This window comes from Schistocerca serialis, chromosome 5 (assembly GCF_023864345.2).
Source record: "Schistocerca serialis cubense isolate TAMUIC-IGC-003099 chromosome 5, iqSchSeri2.2, whole genome shotgun sequence".
NCBI lineage: Eukaryota > Metazoa > Arthropoda > Insecta > Orthoptera > Acrididae > Schistocerca > Schistocerca serialis.
This window is the reverse complement of record NC_064642.1, coordinates 755,332,133-755,356,924: the sequence shown is the minus strand read 5'-3', so window position 1 is coordinate 755,356,924 and position 24,792 is coordinate 755,332,133. Positions and strand designations below refer to the sequence as shown.

The following is a 24,792-nucleotide window of genomic DNA, read 5'->3' as shown; positions in this document are numbered from 1 at the left end:
AATACCTCTGCACTTGCGTGATTGTATTACTGGGTCATTCTGTGTCAAATAACAAAATTAGTAAAATGCTCCTAGCTCTACCATCTTCAGTTTTGTTGAAATGTTTACATAATGTACTGTCATTGTTCAGCTCCATCTGCAACTCAATGTAGGTATTACAGCCATAATTACAAGGGCCACTCTACTTAGACTGTCGACGAGGGTATTGGAGATGGAATACAAGCTCAAATTGTTTCAAGGAAGGGGAAGGAAATTGATCATGCCATTTCATAGGAACCACCCCAGGATTTGTCTGGAATGATAAACATGAATCTGGATTGCCAGATGGGGATTTGAACCGCCATCCTCCTGAAAGTCAGTCCAGTGTGCTAATGACTGCTCCAGCTTACTCAGTGAACTGAAAATGAGTGAAAAAAATCCTGAGGTTAGGCAAGTCATTTTGCTGATTTGAAAGAGCTAAGATGCTGAACTTTATTGTACTGGCACAATCTTTTGCATAGGATACAGAAATAATGCAAATGAAGATCATGGCACACTCTTTCTTCATACTTATGGCAAAATTTTGTAACGCTATTTTTCCCCTTTATTTTTTAAGAAATCAGCTTATTTAAAAAAACAGTTTTTTTTAAAAAAGAAGAAATAGGTAATGAGTAAAAGGCTCAGAAAATATAATTATTTGTGAGTGTGCTGACTATTTTGCTGTCAGAATTTATTTATTGATTTATTTAATTAACCCTATCAGATTAGGGCCTTCAGAACTCCTCTTACATTGGACCAGGGTTTTACACATGCATTATTTTTTTACATCCTAGTTACTTTTGAAATGATAATTTTAATAGAATAAATAGTAATAAAATGGTATTAATATAAAAGTAAGATTTTTTTGAGATAGTAGTTTTAAGGGAAAGAAATTTGTTAGACTGCACTGGGTAAGTGCTTTGAGATATAAAAGAGTTTTTGTTAAAAAGAGGGGTATTACTTGTAATGGGTACCAAGTGCACACAGGAACAAAGGAAATGTTATTGTTGCTTTAGCAGCTATATAATGGACTGTCTTTTAAAGCTGGACAACAGTTCTCTGATGAGTTCAAGGAGGTAGTCAGGTTCCTGGTACTCAAAAGGATAATGGAGGAAAAACCCATGAATGTGTTTACATGTAGCTGTGCATAAGATGATGAAAAATGATCAAAAAGTGTAATGTCACAACTCTAGCATATGCAGACATTTATTGTCAGTTCCAAGCTTCATGAGCTTTCCCAAAAACGTATTGCCATAATCAACAACTGGAAATGCAGTCTTGTTTTTTCATGTAGAAAAGGAAGAGCTTTTTGTATTTTTGTTAGGCATGGAGAGATACTGATGCCTCTTGTATACTGAAGCTACATGCTCAGGCCTAGGTTTCCGTTTATCATTACAAAATTTCATGAATATAAAATCTGTTATTGCTCCTAGACTCTAGCTGAGGGAAAGGAACTGTTATTTGCCCCATTAGGAATGAAGGGTGGTAAATATTATCGGTATTTTGTGCTAATCAGCCGAGAATGGCTGCTAGAATCACTTTTTGGGTGAACTGATCCTATATTCCGTGTTGACCTTCTCGATAACTGTCTTCAACTTTATTGATTTTACACTTAAATGTAACTGGAGGTCATCAGGAATACGTGTTGTATTTAGAGTATTGCAGAACTGATGATATTGAAATACAATGAGTATCAAACTCTGGACACCTGCAACTTTATGGTGCCGGATATAGTTGGTTAGACATGAGGTACAAGCGAAACCATTGCACTGCACCCAGAGAGAAATTTAGGCCGTTACGTGTGGCAAGAAAAGTTATGTTGACAGTGCCAAAGGTTTTGTTTAAGTGTAAGAAGAATGTGATAGGTGGCCCTTGTTTATCTATGGCTAGCTTCTGGTTGTCTGTTAATTTTATTCAAGCAGCTATTGTGCTGCAATGTTTGCAAAAACTTTATTGATATTCATCTAGTAGCATCATGATTTGGGCTGTGATGTCATTGTGTCCTCTAGAAGCTATTCGTATATGTATGATGGACGTTCCGGTGGTATTGCCAGTAACAAGTGTAAGACATAATTTTTGTGACATTTATCATCCGCACCTGAATGGGTAGTATAGATGGATGCCGTGCAGAGGATCCAGGTTCCATTCCTGCTACTACCAAGGGCTTTTCCTTGTCAGGAAGACTGTTATGGGGTGTACTCAGCCTTGTGATGCCAAATGAGGAGCAACGTGATTGAGAAATAGTGGCTGTGCAGTCTGGAAAGTCGGCAAAAAGGCTGGGAGAGGGGTGTGCTGACTATGTGTCCCTCCATACCACATCTGTACGATGCTGCACAGCAGAGGATGAACAGCAGCCGATCGACATCCCTCGGGCCTTCGGCGCCTGGATGTGAAGCTTATTTACCATGATTTATCACCGTAAAGTAATCAGTCAACCTAGTGTTTTTTTTTTTCAGTTCAATTGTGGTCTTCAGTGAAGCGACACAAAGGTTTTTCCATAGAATGGCTGGTCCGTGTCTGTCGTCTGTTAATGCGTAGGCACGGCTGAGTTTACCATTTCTCACAGCCTGACTGACAACGTCACTTCTGCCTGAAAGCAATGTGATTTTCTAGACAAGGGCATAGTTTGTATGCCCAGTATGCAGAGTCCCTGAGATTCATGAGCTGTTTTAGCTCATCACTTAGCATAGGTGCAGGTTTACTTCTCACTTTTCTTATCTTTAGTGGTGCATATAATCAAGTAAATACATGAAGTTTTTCTTTCATGTCTGGAAAGGGAACAGTAGTCGTCCCTCTGACTGCTTCTTGCACTTCAGCTGCAAGTTCAGATACACTGATGCATTTAAAGCATATGTATGTTGTCAGTTTTGTTTCTTTGTTGAACAGTCTAATGAGAACATCCTAAAAATGATATGTGATAAGACATGCCAGGGGCAGATGTTTGAGTGGTATGAATTACTCTTCTGTAAGTTTTTAGTTGCAAATATGTCTATTAGAGTATTATTGCTGGCTGCATGATGGATAGGTGAAAGCTAAAGTAGTATCACATCTGACAAAAAAGCATGTGCTTGAATTTCACAGTGAATGGACTGTTGTACAGAAAGTCAATGTTAGTGTTGCTGCAGTTATTATATGCCCATATATGTATTTGGGACATGAGATGGCAGTTTAAAAACAAGTCAACTCACCTACTTTAAGAGGTTAGAAGAGAACAAAGATTAGGCACTTTCTATGACGGCATATGATCTCTACTGAGCATTTTGCTATCTTCATTTTTGGGTGGAAACATGTAGCATCATAGGTAAAAATCAGAGAATATGTATTCTCCTACTTCATCTCCCCCATGTGTTATGTCTTAAAAAGATGTAGCCATCTAGATGATGGAACTGGCAAGAATGCTTTGTTTCGGACAGCTCTCCACTAGAAGTACAGGGTGATTCAAAAAGAATACCACAACTTTAGGAATTTAAAACTCTGCAACGACAAAAGGCAGAGCTAAGCACTATCTGTTGGCGAATTAAGGGAGCTATAAAGTTTCATTTAGTTGTACATTTGTTCGCTTGAGGTGCTTTTGACTAGGCGTCAGCGTCAGTTGATGCTAAGATGGCGACCGCTCAACAGAAAGCTTTTTGTGTTATTGAGTACGGCAAAAGTGAATCGACGACAGTTGTTCAGCGTGGGGCACTGAGAATCCGCGGGAAACAACTCAGTATGAACGTGACTCACCTAAGGTGAACGTTTTCTGTGCCATTTCAGCCAATAAAGTTTTTGGTCCCTTTTTCTTCGAAGGTGCTACTGTAACTGGACTACAGTATCTGGAGATGTCAGAGAATTGGCTGTTCCCTCAGCTTGAACAAGAAGCACAACAATTCATATTTCAGCAGGATGGAGCGCCACCACATTGGCACTTATCTGTCCGTAAGTACCTGAACGTCAACTACCCGAGGCGATGGATCGGCCGCCAGGCAGCCCGTGACAGAGCACTTCATCACTGGCCTCCAAGAAGCCCTGATCTTACCCCCTGCGATTTTTTCTTATGGGGGTATGTTAAGGATATGATGTTTCGGCCGCCTCTCCCAGCCACCATTGATGATTTGAAACGAGAAATAACAGCAGCTATCCAAACTGTTACACCTGATATGCTACAGAGAGTGTGGAACGAGTTGGAGTATCGGGTTGATATTGCTCGAGTGTCTGGAGGGGGCCATATTGAACATCTCTGAACTTGTTTTTGAGTGAAAAAAAAACCTTTTTAAATACTCTTTGTAATGATGTACAACAGAAGGTTATATTATGTTTCTTTCATTAAATACACATTTTTAAAGTTGTATTCTTTTTGAATCACCCTGTATTTGTGGATATCTGTGTCTAGAAACATGTGTCGGAGCTTATCGAGATGAGTCTGCCTCCGTTGCTGAGGGCTCAGTGTGTCCAACTTTCATGCAGAGGACCAAGGGTCAATTCCTGGACTGGCAAGGATTTTTGCTTGGTTGGAAGATTGGAATGGGATGCACTCAGCCACATGATGCCAATTGAAGAGCTATCTGAATGAGAAGTAGCAGCTCCTAGGTCAGGAATGCCAACATTGCCTGGGAGATTAGTGTGTTGGCCTCATGACACTCCATGCTCCATCTGCATGATGCTACATGGCAGAGGATGACAAGGTGGCAAGTTGACAACACTTGGTCTTCACTGCCTGATCACAGAGTTTAGTTTTGTCAAGATGAGCTGGCAGCAATTGGAAATGTCTGTGTGTGATGTGGAGCATGTAGTGTCCAAATGGAACATGCATGGGGATACTGCTGATTGATATGATATCCAGCTCTTGGTCCCCTATATGGAAACAAAGCATAAGGACTGAGCTGGACTGGGAGAGGCAGGAGGGGACTGGAAAGTGGAAGTTCAGGTAGGTGAAGATAGTCAGAGAGGTGTTGTCAGCTTCATATGACTGAGATGGAAGAATTACCATCTTTTGTAGTTTACTGTGAGCTACTTTAGTAAAAGGCGATCTGCACCAGTAAACAATGGAGTTTATTCACATGAAAATGTAGTAGCACACTGGAAGTAGTACATTTTCTTTTGTTTATTCTGAGTTCCAGCATGTATTTACAACAGTATAAATTATAGATAACTGTCATATGCACATTGCCATTGCTGAAAGACAAACACCTGTTTATTTCTTAAAAAGTACAACACACAACGACTTCCATCATTGGCAGTGCAGTGCTGAAGAAATTCACTGAAGCTCATCATTAAGTCCTCAATCATTTCTTTAGGAATGGTCTCTGTCTCTTCCTGAGTTGCAGCTATCAACTAATCAGTATTGTGGAGTCTCTGTGAAACAACTCTGTCTTTGACATGACCTCACAGAGAAAAAATTCAGGGGTGAAAAATCAGTTGATCTCGTTGACCATGGGATATCTCCAAATCGTGAGAATAATCAGTGCAGAAAGTGGTGCCTCAGTGTAGTCATTGAATTATGGGCCATTTGGACTGTAGCCTGTGCTTGCTGAAACCATTTCGTATTTAGATGGGAATATCCCTGCAACTGTAGAATGAAGAAATTATTAATCATTTCCACATACAAATTGGAAGTGACACTTATTGGCTGACCATTATTTTGATACCAGTGGACTGTCCAATAGAACACCAAGTGACAACCTGTGGGTTACAGCTCATGAATGAGCTGCTGGTTTGTGTCTAGATAATTTCAGAAGTTTTGTTTACTGATGGGCCCATTCAGATGAAAGTTTGCCTCATCAGATATCACAAGATGTATCAGAAATGCATCATCATGATCCATTTAGTCCAGTTATGTTATGTAGACATTGAAACTGAAAATGAAACTTTAAATCTTGTATCACAATCAACTGCAAAGACATGCGAGTGATTTGTAATTTTCTGGTAGAGTGGTGGACAGATTGCTGTGGGAATCATTGCAGACATGCACAAACTGTTTGCACTATCATTTCAGTTCCCTTATGCTTCATATTGGTTACAGAACCTGTCCTATACCACTGTTTTGTCCACTTGGATATTCTCCTCTCTGGAACATGTAAATGGCTGTCTTTTTCACAGTGCATTGCACATTGGACAGTCGGAATGCTCTGCATACAACAGAACTCCTCTACTACCTCAGTTTGCTCCTGCACTTTCCACTCCTCCATACCAAACTGAATGGTATACTATAAAGGTCCATTTGGATGCAGCACATGGCACGAACATATCAACATCTTAGCAAGATGGCTGTACTATTTTCCATGGGCTACTCTGCACATACAAAATGCCACTAACAAAAGTCCATATTCCCAAGCAAAATCCAAACCAAGCCATATCAGAGTTCTGTTTATTACAAATAAAGTTCACCAGAATAACACCATAGGAAATGTGATAATGCACACCATCTAAGTAGTGGTTCTAAAGCAGCCAGTAGGAATGTTGTGCTAGCTACTCAGTCTGGCAAATGATGCTTGGGACCAAAGACGGTGAGCAATGGGTGGTGACCTGTGAGAAGATAACATTTCTGTACATGGAGGAATAACGTAAATTTATGAACTGCATAAATAATGGCAAGTGCCTCCTTTTCCATCTGAGAACAGCTTTTCTGAGAGGCAGATAGGGTATTTGGTGTTGACTGCATTGATACCATGGGGAGGAACTGTCCATTGCACTACCAAAGGTGACTCAGGAGTGCACACAGTTAAACACAGAGTGTGCTTCAGGCAATCTTTTAAAGGCTGGAAAGCTTGTTGACAACAGGGTGACTGAAATGTGCACCTTGGCACTATAGCTGGTTCAGTGGCTAAGAGAGTTCTAAGTTTGCAATTTGTTACCCATAATAGTTGACCCTACCCAGGAAGATTTGGAAAAATGTATTTTGTATTCACGGGAGGCCACATTTTATCAATTGCTGCAACATAATCCTTCAAGGGTTCCATGCCATGTACTGAGAGTTTAAAGGTTTGCCATGTGATAAGATGATATTTTGATAGCCATTGTTGACATTTTAAGCTAAAATGAGTTGGTTGGGTTCACAGTTATTAGAGTAAAATCTTTTAATCATCACAACTTCAGTGGCTGTACACTTTTTGTTTTGTCTATCAGATGGCTTCCGAGTTTGGTAATTGAGACATGATGAGGATGCAGCAAGAAAAGAGTTACATTGTACATCATAAGCACAAGCAGTCTTCAACTAACAGTAGTAGAATATGTAAGATCAGCTACTAAGAGTGTGACTTGTACTACACAGAAAAAACAGGTAGCTCAGTGTGCAACATACTTAAACACCATAGAAGGTGGAAGCTACAGAAAATGAACTTCACTTTTGTAGAGCATTACCTAAAACTCAGATGCAGCTATATCAAATATTGGAAATGGAGGAACATCACAAGAACCATTTAGAACTGCTGAATGAACAAACAAATTTCGGTTACTCTCTGCTCCTGGACATTGATAATCCTCAATGATTGCCCAATACATCTTTGTTAAAATATGTCCTGTTATAAATGGATTTCGCAGTAATGTACTTCAGTATTCAATGGTTGTGAAAGAGTTATTTTCTAAAATTAGTATGAGTCAATTTCTTTGATAGTTGTCAGTCTTTGCTATGTTTACATTTGTATCAGTACACACATTTACATCTTTTCCAGTAACACTAGGCAGTGGGTTAACAACCGGAAACATAGGTCACAATAACAAATATTAGTAATTAGTGAAATGGTTGCAAAAAGTGTGTTTTTCTCTTTGATCATGTTTCACCAAATACTCAAAGTGAAATCAACAGAAATTATAAAATATCCTATTCACAGCATTTATTTTTCATAGTATATTATCTGAAAATATATTATGTCATGCTGTTTGTTGTGGATAGTCACATCATCTGCTGCTGCTGCAGCTACTACTACAACTACTACTGCTATTAAAATTTTGGGATCATGTTTAAGTGCTAAAACTATATAATCTGGTGAAAGAATTCATTAAAAACCATAAATTATTTTTTAAAACTTTTAAAATAGTAAGGACATGCCTATATTACAATATTTACAAAAGGTGGGCAGGCAGTACCCAGGGTTAAGACAATCAGATATAATGGAGGGGACTGTGGGTTATACATGAGGGGGGTTGTGGGCTGTACATAAGTTTGGGAAAAAGGTGTTAATTAAGTTGATTAATAAGTGGGCCACGTGGAAGTATGATCATTAGTGCCCATTCACATTTAGATATAAATTCATAACAGTTACACAGAAAAATTAAAATTAATCAGAAAGCATACTAAATCAAAGCTAAAAAGGGTAAGTGCACAGAAAGAGAACAGATGATCAAAAGCAGAAACTATAATTGATTGACTGTTGGGATGTGAACACACTCACTTTAAGGAAAATGAACCACACCATTATACACTCCTAGAAATGGAAAAAAGAACACATTGACACCGGTGTGTCAGACCCACCATACTTGCTCCGGACACTGCGAGAGGGCTGTACAAGCAATGATCACACGCACGGCACAGCGGACACACCAGGAACTGCGGTGTTGGCCGTCGAATGGCGCTAGCTGCGCAGCATTTGTGCACCGCCGCCGTCAGTGTCAGCCAGTTTGCCGTGGCATACAGAGCTCCATCGCAGTCTTTAACACTGGTAGCATGCCGCGACAGCGTGTACGTGAACCGTATGTGCAGTTGACGGACTTTGAGCGAGGGCGTATAGTGGGCATGCGGGAGGCCGGGTGGACGTACCGCCGAATTGCTCAACACGTGGGGCGTGAGGTCTCCACAGTACATCGATGTTGTCGCCAGTGGTCGGCGGAAGGTGCACGTGCCCGTCGACCTGGGACCGGACCGCAGCGACGCACGGATGCACGCCAAGACCATAGGATCCTACGCAGTGCCGTAGGGGACCGCACCGCCACTTCCCAGCAAATTAGGGACACTGTTGCTCCTGGGGTATCGGCGAGGACCATTCGCAACCGTCTCCATGAAGCTGGGCTACGGTCCCGCACACCGTTAGGCCGTCTTCCGCTCACGCCCCAACATCGTGCAGCCCGCCTCCAGTGGTGTCGCGACAGGCGTGAATGGAGGGACGAATGGAGACGTGTCGTCTTCAGCGATGAGAGTCGCTTCTGCCTTGGTGCCAATGATGGTCGTATGCGTGTTTGGCGCCATGCAGGTGAGCGCCACAATCAGGACTGCATACGACCGAGGCACACAGGGCCAACACCCGGCATCATGGTGTTTAGATTAGATTAGATTAGATTAGATTAATACTAGTTCCATGGATCATGAATACGATATTTCGTAATGATGTGGAACGAGTCGAATTTTCCAATACATGACATAATTCGGTTAATTTAACAACATACTTAAGTTAATATAACTACTTTTTTTTGTTTTTTTTTTATTTTTATTTTTTTATTTTTTTTTATTTTTTTAATATTTTTTTTCTTAATTTATATCTAAAAATTCCTCTATGGAGTAGAAGGAGTTGTCATTCAGAAATTCTTTTAATTTCTTCTTAAATACTTGTTGGTTATCTGTCAGACTTTTGATACTATTTGGTAAGTGACCAAAGACTTTAGTGCCAGTATAATTCACCCCTTTCTGTGCCAAAGTTAGATTTAATCTTGAATAGTGAAGATCGTCCTTTCTCCTAGTATTGTAGTTATGCACACTGCTATTACTTTTGAATTGGGTTTGGTTGTTAATAACAAATTTCATAAGAGAGTATATATACTGAGAAGCTACTGTGAATATCCCTAGATCCTTAAATAAATGTCTGCAGGATGATCTTGGGTGGACTCCAGCTATTATTCTGATTACACGCTTCTGTGCAATAAATACTTTATTCCTCAGTGATGAATTACCCCAAAATATGATGCCATATGAAAGCAATGAGTGAAAATATGCGTAGTAAGCTAATTTACTAAGATGTTTATCACCAAAATTTGCAATGACCCTTATTGCATAAGTAGCTGAACTCAAACGTTTCAGCAGATCATCAATGTATTTCTTCCAATTTAATCTCTCATCAATGGACATACCTAAAAATTTGGAATATTCTACCTTAGCTATATGCTTCTGATTAAGGTCTATATTTATTAATGGCGTCATACCATTCACTGTACGGAACTGTATGTACTGTGTCTTATCAAAATTCAGTGAGAGTCCGTTTACAAGGAACCACTTAGTAATTTTCTGAAAGACAGTATTGACAATTTCATCAGTTAATTCTTGTTTCTCAGGTGTGATTACTATACTTGTATCATCAGCAAAGAGAACTAACTTTGCCTCTTCATGAATATAGAATGGCAAGTCATTAATATATATTAAGAACAACAAAGGACCCAAGACTGACCCTTGTGGAACCCCATTCTTGATAGTTCCCCAGTTTGAGGAATGTGTGGGGAGCGATCTCCTACACTGGCCGTACACCACTGGTGATCATCGAGGGGACACTGAATAGTGCACGGTACATCCAAACCGTCATCGAACCCATCGTTCTACCATTCCTAGACCGGCAAGGGAACTTGCTGTTCCAACAGGACAATGCATGTCCGCATGTATCCCGTGCCACCCAACGTGCTCTAGAAGGTGTAAGTCAACTACCCTGGCCAGCAAGATTTCCGGATCTGTCCCCCATTGAGCATGTTTGGGACTGGATGAAGCGTCGTCTCACGCGGTCTGCACGTCCAGCACGAACGCTGGTCCAACTGAGGCGCCAGGTGGAAATGGCATGGTAAGCCGTTCCACAGGACTACATCCAGCATCTCTACGATCGTCTCCATGGGAGAATAGCAGCCTGCATTGCTGCGAAAGGTGGATGTACACTGTACTAGTGCCGACATTGTGCATGCTCTGTTGCCTGTGTCTATGTGCCTGTGGTTCTGTCAGTGTGATCATGTGATGTATCTGACCCCAGGAATGTGTCAATAAAGTTTCCCCTTCCTGGGACAATGAATTCACGGTGTTCTTATTTCAATTTCCAGGAGTGTATGTTTAAGGAACATTGAAGAGTAGAAGTTCATTATAAATGCTAGTGTGTTCTATAACAAGTCATTCAATATCCTCATGATAACAATTATCCCCAGCACCTCTCAGATGACTCCATTGACACCCTGTCTAAATCAAGTGCACCAACCACCAACAGTAACTCCACTTTGACAGCTGCCACTCATTCCATGTCAAAAAGTATCTCCCTTACAGCCTTGCCACCTTAGATACTGCATCTGCAGTGAAAGTAGGAGTTGGCAAAACATACTGATACCCTACCACAACCTATACTGACAGACAGTATGCTCTCCAGCCCATCCATAAACACATCTTCCATGCCATCTGATCCTCTGACACCAGTAAACTTGTTAACCAGTCACTGACTGTCACCCCTCTGATCACCCAGAATTACACTGGCCTCAAAACACTCAACTACATTCTCCACCAAGGTTTTGACTCCCTCTCATTGTGCTCTGAGACGAGGGACATCCTATCCAAAATCCTACCCATATCACCCAATGTAGTTTTCCACCATCCACCCAACCTACAGAATATCCTTGTCCATTCCTATTCCACTCCTACTCCCAAATCTGCACACCATGGTGATTCCTCTGTGGTTGCCCCATGTGCAAAACTTGGTCCATACACTCACTCACTACCTAGTATTACAGTTCAGTCACAGGCATTTCCTGCCCAATAGAAGGCAGGACCACTTGTGAAAGCAGTCGTGTTATGTATCAGCTATGTTTGAATTACTGTACAGCATTTATGTGGGCATGACAAGTAACCAACTGTCTTCTTAAATGAATGGCCACCACCAAACTGTGGCAAACCACAAACTTGACCAACCTGTTGCTGTACATTATAAAAGAAATGACTTCAACATCTGCATCACTATGTTTGCCATTTGCATATTCCCTTCCACCCCAGGTCTCTCTGAACTGTACAAATGGGAATTGTCTCTCAGAATATTCTGGATTCTTGCAATTCCCATTGCCTAAACCAGTGCTAACCTGTTCCCACTGCCTCACCTTACTTTCTCCCTTCTCTCTTCTGCCTATGCCACTCCTTCCCACCCCTATCTCCCCCCTTCTTTACCCCTTTTGCACCCACCTCCCTTCTATCCCCCCCTCCCTTTTTTGCTTTACCCTCCATATTCCTTTTGTCTTGTTGTGTGGCTGTGGAGTCACCTGTCCAAAGACCTTCCTCTTTCTTGCTGCCACCTCTTTGTGTCCTTCCCTACACCCTCCTCACCCCCATCATCTCAGGCAACAGCTTTCAATAATCAGTCTCTCTGTGGATACAGGAGTGTGTGTTAGGGTGTCTGTGTAGTTGTGTGTGTAAATCTGTGAACTTCTGGTAGAATAAGAGCAAGACTTTGAGAGCTAGTGTTGATGCTGTTTCCTGCTTCATGTTTCTGTGCTCCATGCATGTTTGCTATAGGTGAGTTGCCTCTCCCTTATTTTACACATTGCAATGTTTTCATTACCCTTTTACATATTTTTTTTAAAATCTGCCAAGCTCTTCCGTTTCCACTTCTCCTTCATCTCAAGAAGTTCTTATGTTCATCAAATGACTGCACTACACAGTTCAAACAGTACTGAGTAGTCACCAAGGACTCTCAATTTTTGAATTCATTCTTCCTGTTGATGCAGATGTTTCCATCAAAAGCAACATTTTTCCAATATCCTGACACACAAATACATGTGACAGGTTTTGATAAGTTCCTCCTCTCTCTTTTTATGACATAGGGGAACATTCTGAGAAACAATCAGCATCTTATTACATGGATTTTTGGTCTGAACTGATGCTGTAGGTAGTCTATGTAAAGTCTTCCTTCTTGTGTGGATGTCATTTATCCTTGATTATAGTACACCAGCCCTCATGGAAGTGTTTTCAGAATAACAATCAGAAACAATTCTTTCCATGAGCAGCAAGGAAAATAAAAGTCAACTTGTACAGAGTCGTACATGCTTGAAAAAAAGTTATACCACTTTTTTTTAGTATAGGTGTTAGATTTATCATCTCTCTGACAAAAGCTTTTGTCTCAAACTCTACTGCTAACTTTGACTTCCCTGACCAATTATGTTAATGAGAAGTACAAGCTCAGCTGATCTTCATGTGTCTATGAGTGTTAGACTGACAATGGTTGGGTACACGTTTGCAGAATACACTGACGTCATCCTTCTGTATGGTGAAGCTCACAGTAATGGAAGAGCTGCTTGTCACCTTTATCATGATCATTATCCACAATGTTTGATTCATCATCATGTACCCTTCTTGACACAATTTCACAACAGCTTTGAGAAAAGCGTATCTTCACCATCAGCAGGCATAAGTGTGGTGCTCCAAGGAGTTGGAACTGTTTGTGAAAACTGATTAAGTTTCCTTTCTGTTTCTTTGGTCATTAATGACTGGAACTGTAAAACAAGCGATATACTCTGAGTCATGCCTAACAAATTAATTGTAAAAGTGGTTGCATTACCAACATGTTTTCAGATGGTTCTAGCATGGAAATGGTGCATTTTTGGACATGGGTTCTTAATGAAAGTACTATGTACCTGCTCCCCTCTTCAAGTCCTTGAAGTCTGTAATGGAAATTTCTGAACACACTTTATTGGTAACTAATACATATTACAGTCAAATAAAAAGTTGACAGTCTGTTACTAATTTCACACAACAGTGTTTGTGTTTCACAAATAGAAAGGCATTTGAAAATTGTCTAAAAATGTGTGGGAGAACCTGTGTACCTTGTAGTTCCTTTCCTATAAAATAATTTTATCAAAGAAGTCAGAGGACAGTTCAGTTAGAGCAGATTCATGGAGTTATAACTGTTTATGCAACTGATGAAGGTTAATTCATGACCACATGCGCACACCAGGGATGGTGCAAGACTGAAGTGTTTCTAAAAGCAATTGAGATTGAAGCTGATGCGTGCAGTGGAGGTTTTGATGCTCTTTGAACATCAGCGGTTGCCATATGACTTCACTCTTGAATATTCTCTGCAAGATTATCTTGTATGAACTGTGCTCATTTAAATATGAACTTCACACAGAGATACCGATATTAACCATGAGATGAGAATTAGTTAATCTTCACTAGCAGGACATTAGTTGGTGTCAATAGCATGGCATGAAGACAAGCTCTGAATGCTCCACACTGGCATTTGTGAAGGCAGCATAATGTTGAATCAAAGGACACCTGAAGTACAGGGAGACATTATCAAAATGAGGTTGTGCTAAAGTGTGACATAACATTAATCTCTCTGTTCTCCATTTGACTCTCATCGGCAAAAACAGCGAGAGTTTTACTAACACAGTAAAGTAATATTTGTGCATTTTGATACATGCAGCTTCTTTAAAAAGTCAACCCTGCTTCTTTCATAATGTTTGCTCTAAAAGAGGATTTGTTTTACATAACTAATTGTTTGGTCATGTCATTGCCAATCATGTGAGTCCAATGCACTGATGTTGTGCAAATAGGCAGGAGCAATTATTTTTGACTTTGCAAATGTTGGCTGTCTTGTATGTATGTAGTATGTACATATTAAACTGGGGACCTAGAAATGATGGAGAGGCTTCGTCCCACCGTAGCCCTCAGTGGTTCACAACCCCAAAACAGGCCACAGCAGTCCATCCACCAACCCCACCCCACCCCACCCCACACCGAACCCAGGGTTATTGTGCGGTTCGGTCCCCAGTGGACTCCTCCTGGGAACGATTTATACCAAATAAGCGCAAACCAAAATGTATCGGTGGTAGAATAATTATGGTGTACGCACATGAGGAAACGGTGTTTGTGCAGCAATCACCAACACAGAGTAACTGAGGTGGAAGAAGGGGAACCAGCCTGCATTTGCTGAGGTAGATAGATAACCACCTTAAAAACCATCCACAGGCTGGCTGGCAGACTGGACATTGACACTAATCCACTGGGGGGATTCGTGCTGGGGACTGGCATGCCTTCCCACTCGGGAAGCAGTGTGTTAGACCACCCGGCTAGCTGGGTGGGCTTGGCTGTCTTGGTATGAAACTGCACAGCTCTTATAACTTTTTTCCGTTCTTCTTGCGGCAGAAGAGTTGTTTATTCTTTCATATAGAAGATGTAGTCTGTGTGTGGAATTTGTGCATCCATACATCTTCTGTTAAAGATGAAATAGTAAAGGCAGCAGAGAATAAAATTGGCATAAATACAAGTCCCTGTTGGATAAAATACAAGATATTCAATTTAATTAATAAAAGAGGAAAATATGAAAAGGAAGCAAACAAATCAGGCAAAAGTTTACATCTAAACAATTAAGTGTAGAAATGCACAGCTGTGCAAGCTTGCATGACTATGATTCTGCCTACAGGAAAATTAAAGGAATCTTTGGAGAAAAGGGAAGAAGCTGTATGAATGTCAAGAGCTCAGATGGCAAGCCAATACTACGCACAGAAGGGAGGGCTGAAGAGGGAAGGCATTTCTATAGGAACTATACAAAGGAAAAAAAAATTTGAAGACAATATGGAAAGGGAAGAGGAAGAAGAAGAAGATGAGATGGTAGATGTAATACTGTGGGGAGAATTTAACAGAATTCTGAAAGACCTAAGTAAAAAACCAAGCACCTGCAATAGACGGCATTCCCTTAGAATTATTGAGAGCCATGGAGAACTGATCACGATTCCAAAGGAAGTGGCTGCTGAGAGGTGCGAGTATTACCAAACCATCAATTTGATAAATCATGATTGCAAAATGTTAACATGAATTACATACAGAAGGATGGAAACACTGGTAGATGATGAACACAAGAAATATCAGTTTGGGTTCTGGAGAAATGTAGGGGATGCTGGGGCTGGGGGCTGTTCGAGAGTGCACTCGTGTGAGAGAGCGGTTGCTGTCTAACCAGCAAACAAACAGGAGCAAAGTAATTTTGAAGTTAAATTAGTTAGATATATTTACTCAATTCCATATTCGATTTTAGGTGTTTATCACATTATAAAATGGATCCCAAAGAAACTGAAATAAAAAAAATTATCTTTGATATATCAAAGTTGTTATGAATTGTTCAGCTTCTAAAAAATTTTATTGGCCTTTTTAAATGCTGTCTACTACCCAGCACCTCTTCTGTATGGCCGCGTGGGGTAGCTGCGTGATCTGAGGTGACTTGCCTCGGTTCGCGCTCCTGTTGGAGGTTCGAATCCTCCCTCGGACACGTGTGTGTGTGTGTGTGTGTGTGTGTTGTCCTTAGCTTAAGTTAGTTTAAGTTCGATTAAGTAGTGTGTAAGCCTAGGGATAGATGACCTCTGCAGTTTGGTCCCATAGGAACTTAACAAAAATTTCCTTTTCTTCTGTATGGTCAACTACCTAAATCAACACGAGTGGACATATGGATGGAGAGCTGTTGATATTTACACTGAAAACAATAAAATACAATGTGTATAAAAAATTTTATTTCTTATATTGCAGTGCCATTTTTTATGCAAACAAAAAGTATTATAACAGTTTTCAGCTTGTCTCTTTCCCAAAGTCTATCTAATTCTTTTTGATTTCTGTGAAGGCTGGAATGCCCATTGGTCATGCTCTTCATCATCAACTTCATCACTATCTGCACCATTTTCTTGTATTTTACTGAAGGAACTTGTTGCTGTTTGATATAAGATTAACTCCTTTCCTCCAATAATGTGAGGTGTAGAACGCTGATATGGTAGACGAGCCTTAATAGAAGGAAAACAGAGAAGACAATTAATACATTTTATAATGGACTGAGTATCTTGCATCTGCTGTTTTTCTCTATATTACAATATTTCATAAAGTAAGCTGCACAAAGAATATAAAAAAACACACATAAATTTATGTCAAGCAGGAATGATTCATTCCTGTGATCCAGAAGCAGAGCTGAATAATCTAAAAGTACTACCAATAAATGCACTGATTTTTTCCTACACTGTAGCAACTCAAAATGACCATCCTACCACAGGATCTACTTCAACAGATGTGCCAAACACTAGATTTGCTTTCTGAACTCAAATGAAGACTCAAACTTATTCTTTTAAAGCTATTAAATCTTTCCAAGCACTAGTTTTCCGCACAAAAATTGCTAAATTGAGCCATGTCATCTTTCTACAGTAATCAAAGAAACACTGTTAATGTTGGCTGAATAAATTCCATCAAAGGAAAATTCCCCTGAGAAAAGTAACAAATATGAGACTGAATTACTGGTCCGCACTTACCTTCAGTTAGTAAAATGTTTAGCACCACTGACAGACGTGTAAAAGTAAAAGTGATGACATTATCTTAGCTTTTAGAGCTATTAGTTCCTCCCTTGGATAGGAGAGAGTGGGGAGGATCAAAAAGGAAAGGCAGACTACTCTGTTCCCAAGATGTAGTGAGGACAACGATCAAAAAGATCATGGAGGAGGCATCAGAAAGTAGTAGGCCAGATAAGTACTTTGGTGAGCACTTCACATTTTTGTGTATCCCACAATATTATCCTGATGCAACTGCTCAATATCATAAGTGGTGGCTGTTTGTTACTGCTGGCAAGCTGTAACTGAAGAGTCACATTCTAATGAACTATGATTGGGAAACATATGCACTAACAAAAGTCTGAGGTTTCTGCTTAAGTTTATGGTTACACCTGAGGACGAGTCTGATGGTATACACATTTATGCCTGCTCTTGGTACTGAGTCCTGTCCAAATGAACTTCAATGCAGTCTCAGTTTCTATCTCAATGGATTTGGGTTTTTTGTCAACTGTGACAAGACATCACCTACATTTCCCAGCAGGTGAATTCAATGTATTTTCAGATTTACATAAAAGATCTGGCTGCTACCAATTAAGTATTTTTGCCAGCCTGCTATACCTCGTATTATTATGGGCTCCACTACTTCAATGTCTGGGACTTAGTTGTGATTGCATTGGCAGTTGATCACTAAGATTTTAATCATCTCCTCTGTTGGAGGACATTGGTTCAAATGGCTCTGAGCACTAGGCGACTCAACTGCTGAGGTCATCAGTCGCCTAGAACTTAGAACTAATTAAACCTAACTAACCTAAGGACAGCACACAACACCCAGCCATCACGAGGCAGAGAAAATCCCTGACCCCGCCGGGAATCGAACCCGGGAACCCGGGCGTGGGAAGCGAGAACGCTACCGCACGACCACGAGATGCGGGCTGGAGGACATTAATTTGGACCTTGAACTGATACTGCAACTACATCTACATCCACCATCTGCAAAACAACTGAGAAGTGGAAGGAAAGAGGGTACTTTCCAATGTACCAGTTATTAGGGCCTCTTCCCGTTTCATTCAAATATGCCTCTGTGTATACTGTAATCAATCCAATCTTGTCTTCATAATTCCTACAGGAGAAATACATAGGGGGTCATAGGATAAGACTAGCGTCACCATTTAAAGCCGTCTCTTAAAATTTTGTAAATAGGCTTTCTCAGGATAGTTCATGCCTATCTTCAAGCATTTGCCAGTTCAGTTTCTTCAGGATATCCGTGACACACTCCCACTGGTTAGACAAGCCCATAAACATTCACAATACCCTTCTCTGTTTACATTCAGTTTCCCCTGTTAGTCCTATTTGGTACAGGTCCTAAACACTTGAGCAATATTCTAGGATGGGTCACCTATACCTGGGCCGGTGAAACATGTCACTTGACAGCTCACATGTGGTTGGCTACACTGCGATTACGAGGTTGCAATAGCTGCCACCGCACACGCCCACAACTCCGAAGTATGTTTTGTAAAGGTAAGCTACAATCAACATTTATATGTAGTTGAAACAAAGAACGTTTTTCTAATAATGGAGAGAATGACGATGGAGACTAAGCGTTTACATTAAACCAGGAAATAAAAACACCCAAAGTTAATGACAATATCTACAAAAAGTTGTTCCAAATTGTTACAGTAATAGCTGCATGTAAAACATCGTATAATAATGTAATCTAAGCATACCAAATAACACGCTATCCACACTCATAGAAAGAAATAAAGCAAAGCGTGCATAGCCTATCCGATTGCAGAGAGAAAAAAATTAATTCTGTATACATTTACACTAGCCAATTTACGATCAATGGCACAATTCCATCCAGTTCTCCTTCACTGTCATCGGAATTAGTGTCAAAACCGTTGTCTTCGTCATCATCATCATTAAGAGAAATCATTAATATTTGTTTTCATTTATAATGCCATCTATAGTATGTGCTTCTCTTATTAGTTTAGCAACATGGTCTACTTTTTTCCTCCATGAGATAGTGTCTACAGTAGCAAGAACTTCACGTAGCAGTCTTTCCACTTCTGCTATAGTAAAAGTCTTGTTGTTACTTCTAATGTACGCCTTGACTTCACTCTAAACCAATTCAATTGGATTAAAATGACAGTGATAAGGCAGTAGCCTAATTAGCAAGTGACCCTGTTCACTTGCAATTTCATGTACAACGTATTTAGGCGTCACAGGCTTATTTTGTTTCAGGAGCGAGTATAACAGCAGCTTTGTCATGCTCATGTCTGAAGCAATGCCTCTCGCCTGCAACCACTGCACCATAGTTTCTTTATGGTCACTAGTGGTGGGAGTTTTATCTAAAATCACGGAATAGTACAGTGCATTGTCCATCACAAAAACTGTCGGAACACTAAACTGGAGCAACAAATTTTTAAACCACTGTAGTAACCGTGGGTGGTCCATGTCCTCATGATATTCACTGGTTTTTTTCGATCGAAAAGCTAGAAGTCCTTCAGGCACAAAGTAATTTGAAGATCCTGCATGGGCCACAATTAATCAGAATCCTCTTCCTGTTGGCTGATGATGGCTGCTATTCAGAGTATCGTCTGTCCAGCATTTCTCAACTGAGTTTCCAGTGTTAACCCAGGTTTTATCTAACCATATGACTGAGTGTACGTCCTTTCCTACAATTTTGTGTAAGAAAATGGTATGAGCTGCAAAGACATGAGCTTTTTCTAGTAACAGTTTTCGTCCATCTAACTTTTTAAAATGGAAGCCCATACTTTTTAATATCATCTTAAGTGACACTTTCCCCCCTGAGAAAAGTTCACTATCTTTTAAAGAAATTAACAATTTCGCTATTGTGGGGTATTCTTTCCTTTTATAGTATCCGTATATGTGCCGACGAATTACATCAGAGTGGAAAGAATCAATATCTGTAACAGGACGAGGCTGCCTTTTTGCCTTGCCCAGAGTACTTAAAAATACCCTGTTTCTTCCACAGGGGCTTTCTTCCACACTGTTTACTTCACTGTCTTGTAAGTCTTGAAGTAGCACCCCTTTCATTATACCTGTTCTTTCACTGAGTCCTAGAGTTTTCACGGTACACTATAAAACTTTATTGGCAGGAATCGACGCACGCCCATGAACAGAAACAAATTCTTTTTCTTGCTCGTAAAACTCACGTGTCCTCCATAGCAATTCCAAAGCCTGACTATTTAATGGCACTCTGCAGCACAATGGATTGTCGCATGGTGAACGACATCGTTTTGGTGACATTGTTTAACAAACAAAAACTGTAGTCGAGGCGGTAACACAACACAACACAACACAACAAAAAATGGTTCAAATGGCTCTGAGCACTATGCGACTTAACTTCTGAGGACATCAGTCGCCTAGAACTTAGAACTAATTAAACCTAACTAACCTAAGGACATCACACACATCCATGCCCAAGGCAGGATTCATACCTGCGACCGTAGCGGTCACGCGGTTCCAGACTGAAGCGCCTAGAACCGCACGGCCACACCGGCTGGCACAACACAACACAACAGCGCACTAACATACAATGTTTACATGGAAGCCGGCAACATGGTAGCGTCAACGCTGGAACCGGCTTTTGTTTGGTGCTGTTACTGGTTCAGAAGACGCGGTGCCTCCCATTCCTCACTTCTTTGTTAGTTATAGTACCAACTCTACGGCACTTGGGGAGTGACCTTGAAGTGACATGTTTCAGCAGCCCAGGTTTTTTCTTTCTTTTTAGGTGATTTTAAGCACTTGCTATTGTACACTGATTGCATTTCACTAGTATCCTACCAGCAAACTGAAATCTGCTATCTGCTTTACCTATGACTGACCCAATGCAATCATTCCATTTCACATTACAACAGGCGCGGCTCGTAATTAAAGGCTCTGAGGCGGAGCCGCCCCAAAATATATGTTAAAGTAAATTTCGCAAGAACGTATTACATAATTAAAATTATCGGGGCGAATTTCACATAATTCCCATTCCGTTTAAAATAACGATGGTCAACGTTTTTGGAACTGTTTGTATCGATAGATGTTTTCCGAACGGTTAGTAGTGTTTAGGCTGCGCCTTGGAACGTCCGTAAGCTGCATGTAGTAGCGGTTTGGGGGTGTGGCTTCTACATAGTACTGCTCTTTATGGGCGACTCGAAGGCTCAGAGCTTGCAGCCTAAGGGTGTCATACCAACCACCACACATTTTTCACTTTCCACTATGTATGTAATAAAGGAATGTAGAGTGGCCGAAACTTTGCTATCCAATCTCTGTCTCTGCACATCTCTACTATGCTTCGATGCGTCATTAATCGACGTTTAGTATTATTGTTTTGATAATGTTTTACATAGTTGTTTTGTTTCTGCCATTGACTATTTTATCCACATTTACTATAAGTTTGCAAATATCCCGCCAGAGTGCACTAGACTACAGTAACATAACAGTACTGCCATCTAGCGAGAGTTTCATAAGTGATTAGAGGACAAAGCGCGCGAAATTTGTCCCATTACTTTGCTTTCCTTGCTTGCTGATGCTGACTGCTTTTGTTGATATAGTGTGACATTAGCAAGTTTCTTTTTCGGAGTGTATTTTGCAAGATTTTAGTGAGTTTTACTTGCACAAGACCTGTAACGTCACCAAAACATCACAGTATTGTCATGCGAACTTGTAAACTTCGAGCTTTGGAGGTAAACCACAATAAACGCCTTAAGTTTAGAACTGAAAACACCTAAAATATTAAGCGGCCGCAAAGTTAATATTCATCGCATTAAAGATTTCTCCGAAACACGTCTTTTCATAAGGTTTGCTGCAAAGTGTCAGAAAATGTAATGATGACATTTAAAAACACTAACCAAAGATTTTAACTCGAATTTAGCTTCTAATGATATTTAATACCTGATTATAGAAGATATAGTACGTAAAATTATGAGTAGAGAGTGATATGCCCACCCCCCTCCCCCTGAATTCTTAGTTGTTTATGTCAGACTAATCTGTAGCGTAACCCTAGGTCTATGTTGGCTCCGATCGATAAATACCGCAGCCTTCCCCAGTATAGAAACCACGAGCCGCGCCTGCATTACAACACAGTTACATCCGGGTATTTGTACGAGTTGATTGATTCCAGCTGTGATCCACTGATATTACAGTCATAGGATTCTACATTTTTTTGTTTTGTGAAGTGCACAATTGTACATTTCTGAACATTTAAAGCATGTTGCTAATCTTTGTACCACTTTGAAATCTTATCAAGATCTAACTCAAAATTTATGCAGCTTTCTTCAGACAGTACTTCATCACAGCTAACTGAATCACCTTCAAAATGCCTGAGGTTAGTATTAATATTTTCCACAAGGTTGTTAATATACAACATGAACATCAAGTGGCCCAACGTACTTCTCTGGGCACACCTGGAATTACTTCGACACAACAGGCACAGGGTAATAGAGATTCATGTGTCTGAAACGATCTATGCATGAAGCATACAGCAACTGCCACCGTCATACCTTAGCAAAAGACTGACTGAGAATCCGGGAAAATTCTGGTCCTATGTAAGCTAAGGCTTCCATCCAATCACTCGTTGACCAGCCTGGTGCAACAGTTGAAGCTAGCAAAAAGAAAGCTGAAGTTTTAAATTTCTTGCTTAAGACTTAGTTAACACAAATACAAACATACCATCATTAGCCCATCAAACAGACTCCCATATGGACAACATAGCAATAAGCATCCCTGGTGTAGAGAAACAATTGAAAGAGTTGAAAACAAATAAGTCACCACGTATGGATGGAAACTCAATTCAGAATTAGAAAGCGTACTCTATGGCATTGACCCCTTACTTAGCTTGCAGTTATCACGAATCTCCCACCCAGTGCAAAGTTTCAAGCGACTGGAAAAAAGCACACGTCACTCCTGTACATAAGAAGACTAAATGAATGGACCCACAAAATTATAGATCAATATCCATAACACTGGTTTGCCGCAGAATGGTTGAATATATTCTCAGTTTGAATATAACAATTTTTTCTTGAGAATGAGAGGCTTATGTTCATCAATCACCATAGTTTTAAAAAGCATCACTCGTGTGAAACTCAGTGTGCCCTTTCTCACATGATGTACTGCGAACAGATGAAGGGCAACAGGCAGATGCCATATTTCTGGATTTCTGGAAAATGTTTGACACAGTGCCCCATTGCAGACTGTTAACAAAGGCACAAACAGATGAAATAGGTACACAGATATGTAAGTGGCTTGAAGACTTCCTAAGTAATAGAACCCAGCATGTTGTCCTTGATGGCAATTGTTCACCAGAGACAAGGGTATCATCAGGATTGCCCCAGAGGAGTGCGTTAGGACTGTTGTTATTTTTGATATGCATAAATGAGCTGGCAGGCAGAGTGGGCAGCAATCTGCAGTTATTTGCTGATGATGCTGTAGTGTACGGTACAGTGTGGAAGATGAATGACTGTAGGAGGATACAAGATGACTCAGAGAAAATTTCTAGTTCGTATGATGAATAGCAGCTAGCTTTAAAAGTAGAAAAATGTAAGTTGATGCAGGTGAGTAAGGAAAGCAAACCCTTGATGTTCGGATACAGCATTAGTATTGACCTATATGGCACAGACACATCATTTAAATATGTGGGCATAAAGCTGCAAAGTGATATGAAATGGAATGAGCATGTGAACATTGTGGTTGGGAAGGCAAATGGTCAACTTTGGTGTAATGATGATGATGATGATGATTGGTTTGTGGAGCACTCAACTGCGCGGTTATCAGCACCCGTACAATTTCCCAACCTTTGCTCAGCCCAATTTCGCCACTTTCCTGGATGATGATGATGAAATGATGGGGATGGGGACAACACAAACACCCAGTCATCTTGAGGCAGGTGAAAATCCCTGACCCTGCCGGGAATCGAACCCGGGACCCCGTGCTCGGGTAGCGAGAATGCAACCGCGAGACCATGAGCTGCGGAATTCGGTGTAATGGGAGAATTTTGGGAAGTGTGGTTCATCTGTGCAGGAGACTGCATACAGAATGCAAGTGTGACCTATTCTCAGTACTGCTCAAGTGTTTGGAATCTGTACCAGATCAGATTAAAGGAAGACATCGAAGGAGTTGAAAGATAGGCTGCTAGATTTGTTACCGGTAGGTAGGTTTGAACAACATGCAAGCGCTAGGGAGATGCTTCGGGAACTCAAATGGGAATCCCTGGAGGGAAGGTGACGATCTTTTCGAGGAACATTACTGAGAAAACTTAGAGAACCAGCATTTGAAGCTGACTGCAGAACAATTCTACTGACACCAACATAAATTTTGTGTAGGGATCATGAAGATAATATTTGAGAAATTAGGACTCATACGGAGGCACATAGAGAGTCGCATTTCCCTCGCTCTATTTATGAGTGGAACAGGAACGGAAATGAGCATTAGCAGTACAGGGTACCCTGTGCCATGCACTTCATGGTGGATTCTGGAGTATGTATGTAGATATAGCTGTACATGTAGATCTGTCGATAACTCTCCAGCCAAGATAGCACGGTGCATACTTCCTACCAA

At 40.6% G+C, this 24,792-nt stretch overlaps 1 protein-coding gene across 1 annotated transcript in view; it reads right to left on the bottom strand.

Moving 5' to 3' along the window:
• Window positions 1-16,409: 16,409 nt before the first annotated feature.
• LOC126481225 (nibrin) overlaps window positions 16,410-24,792 on the bottom strand; it is a 157,948-nt gene continuing 149,565 nt past the window's right edge. Inside the window, exon 10 of the mRNA XM_050104831.1 lies at window positions 16,410-16,695. Coding sequence (XP_049960788.1) covers window positions 16,510-16,695 — 186 coding nt within the window. The 3' untranslated portion in view covers window positions 16,410-16,509. The remainder of the gene's footprint in view (window positions 16,696-24,792) is intronic.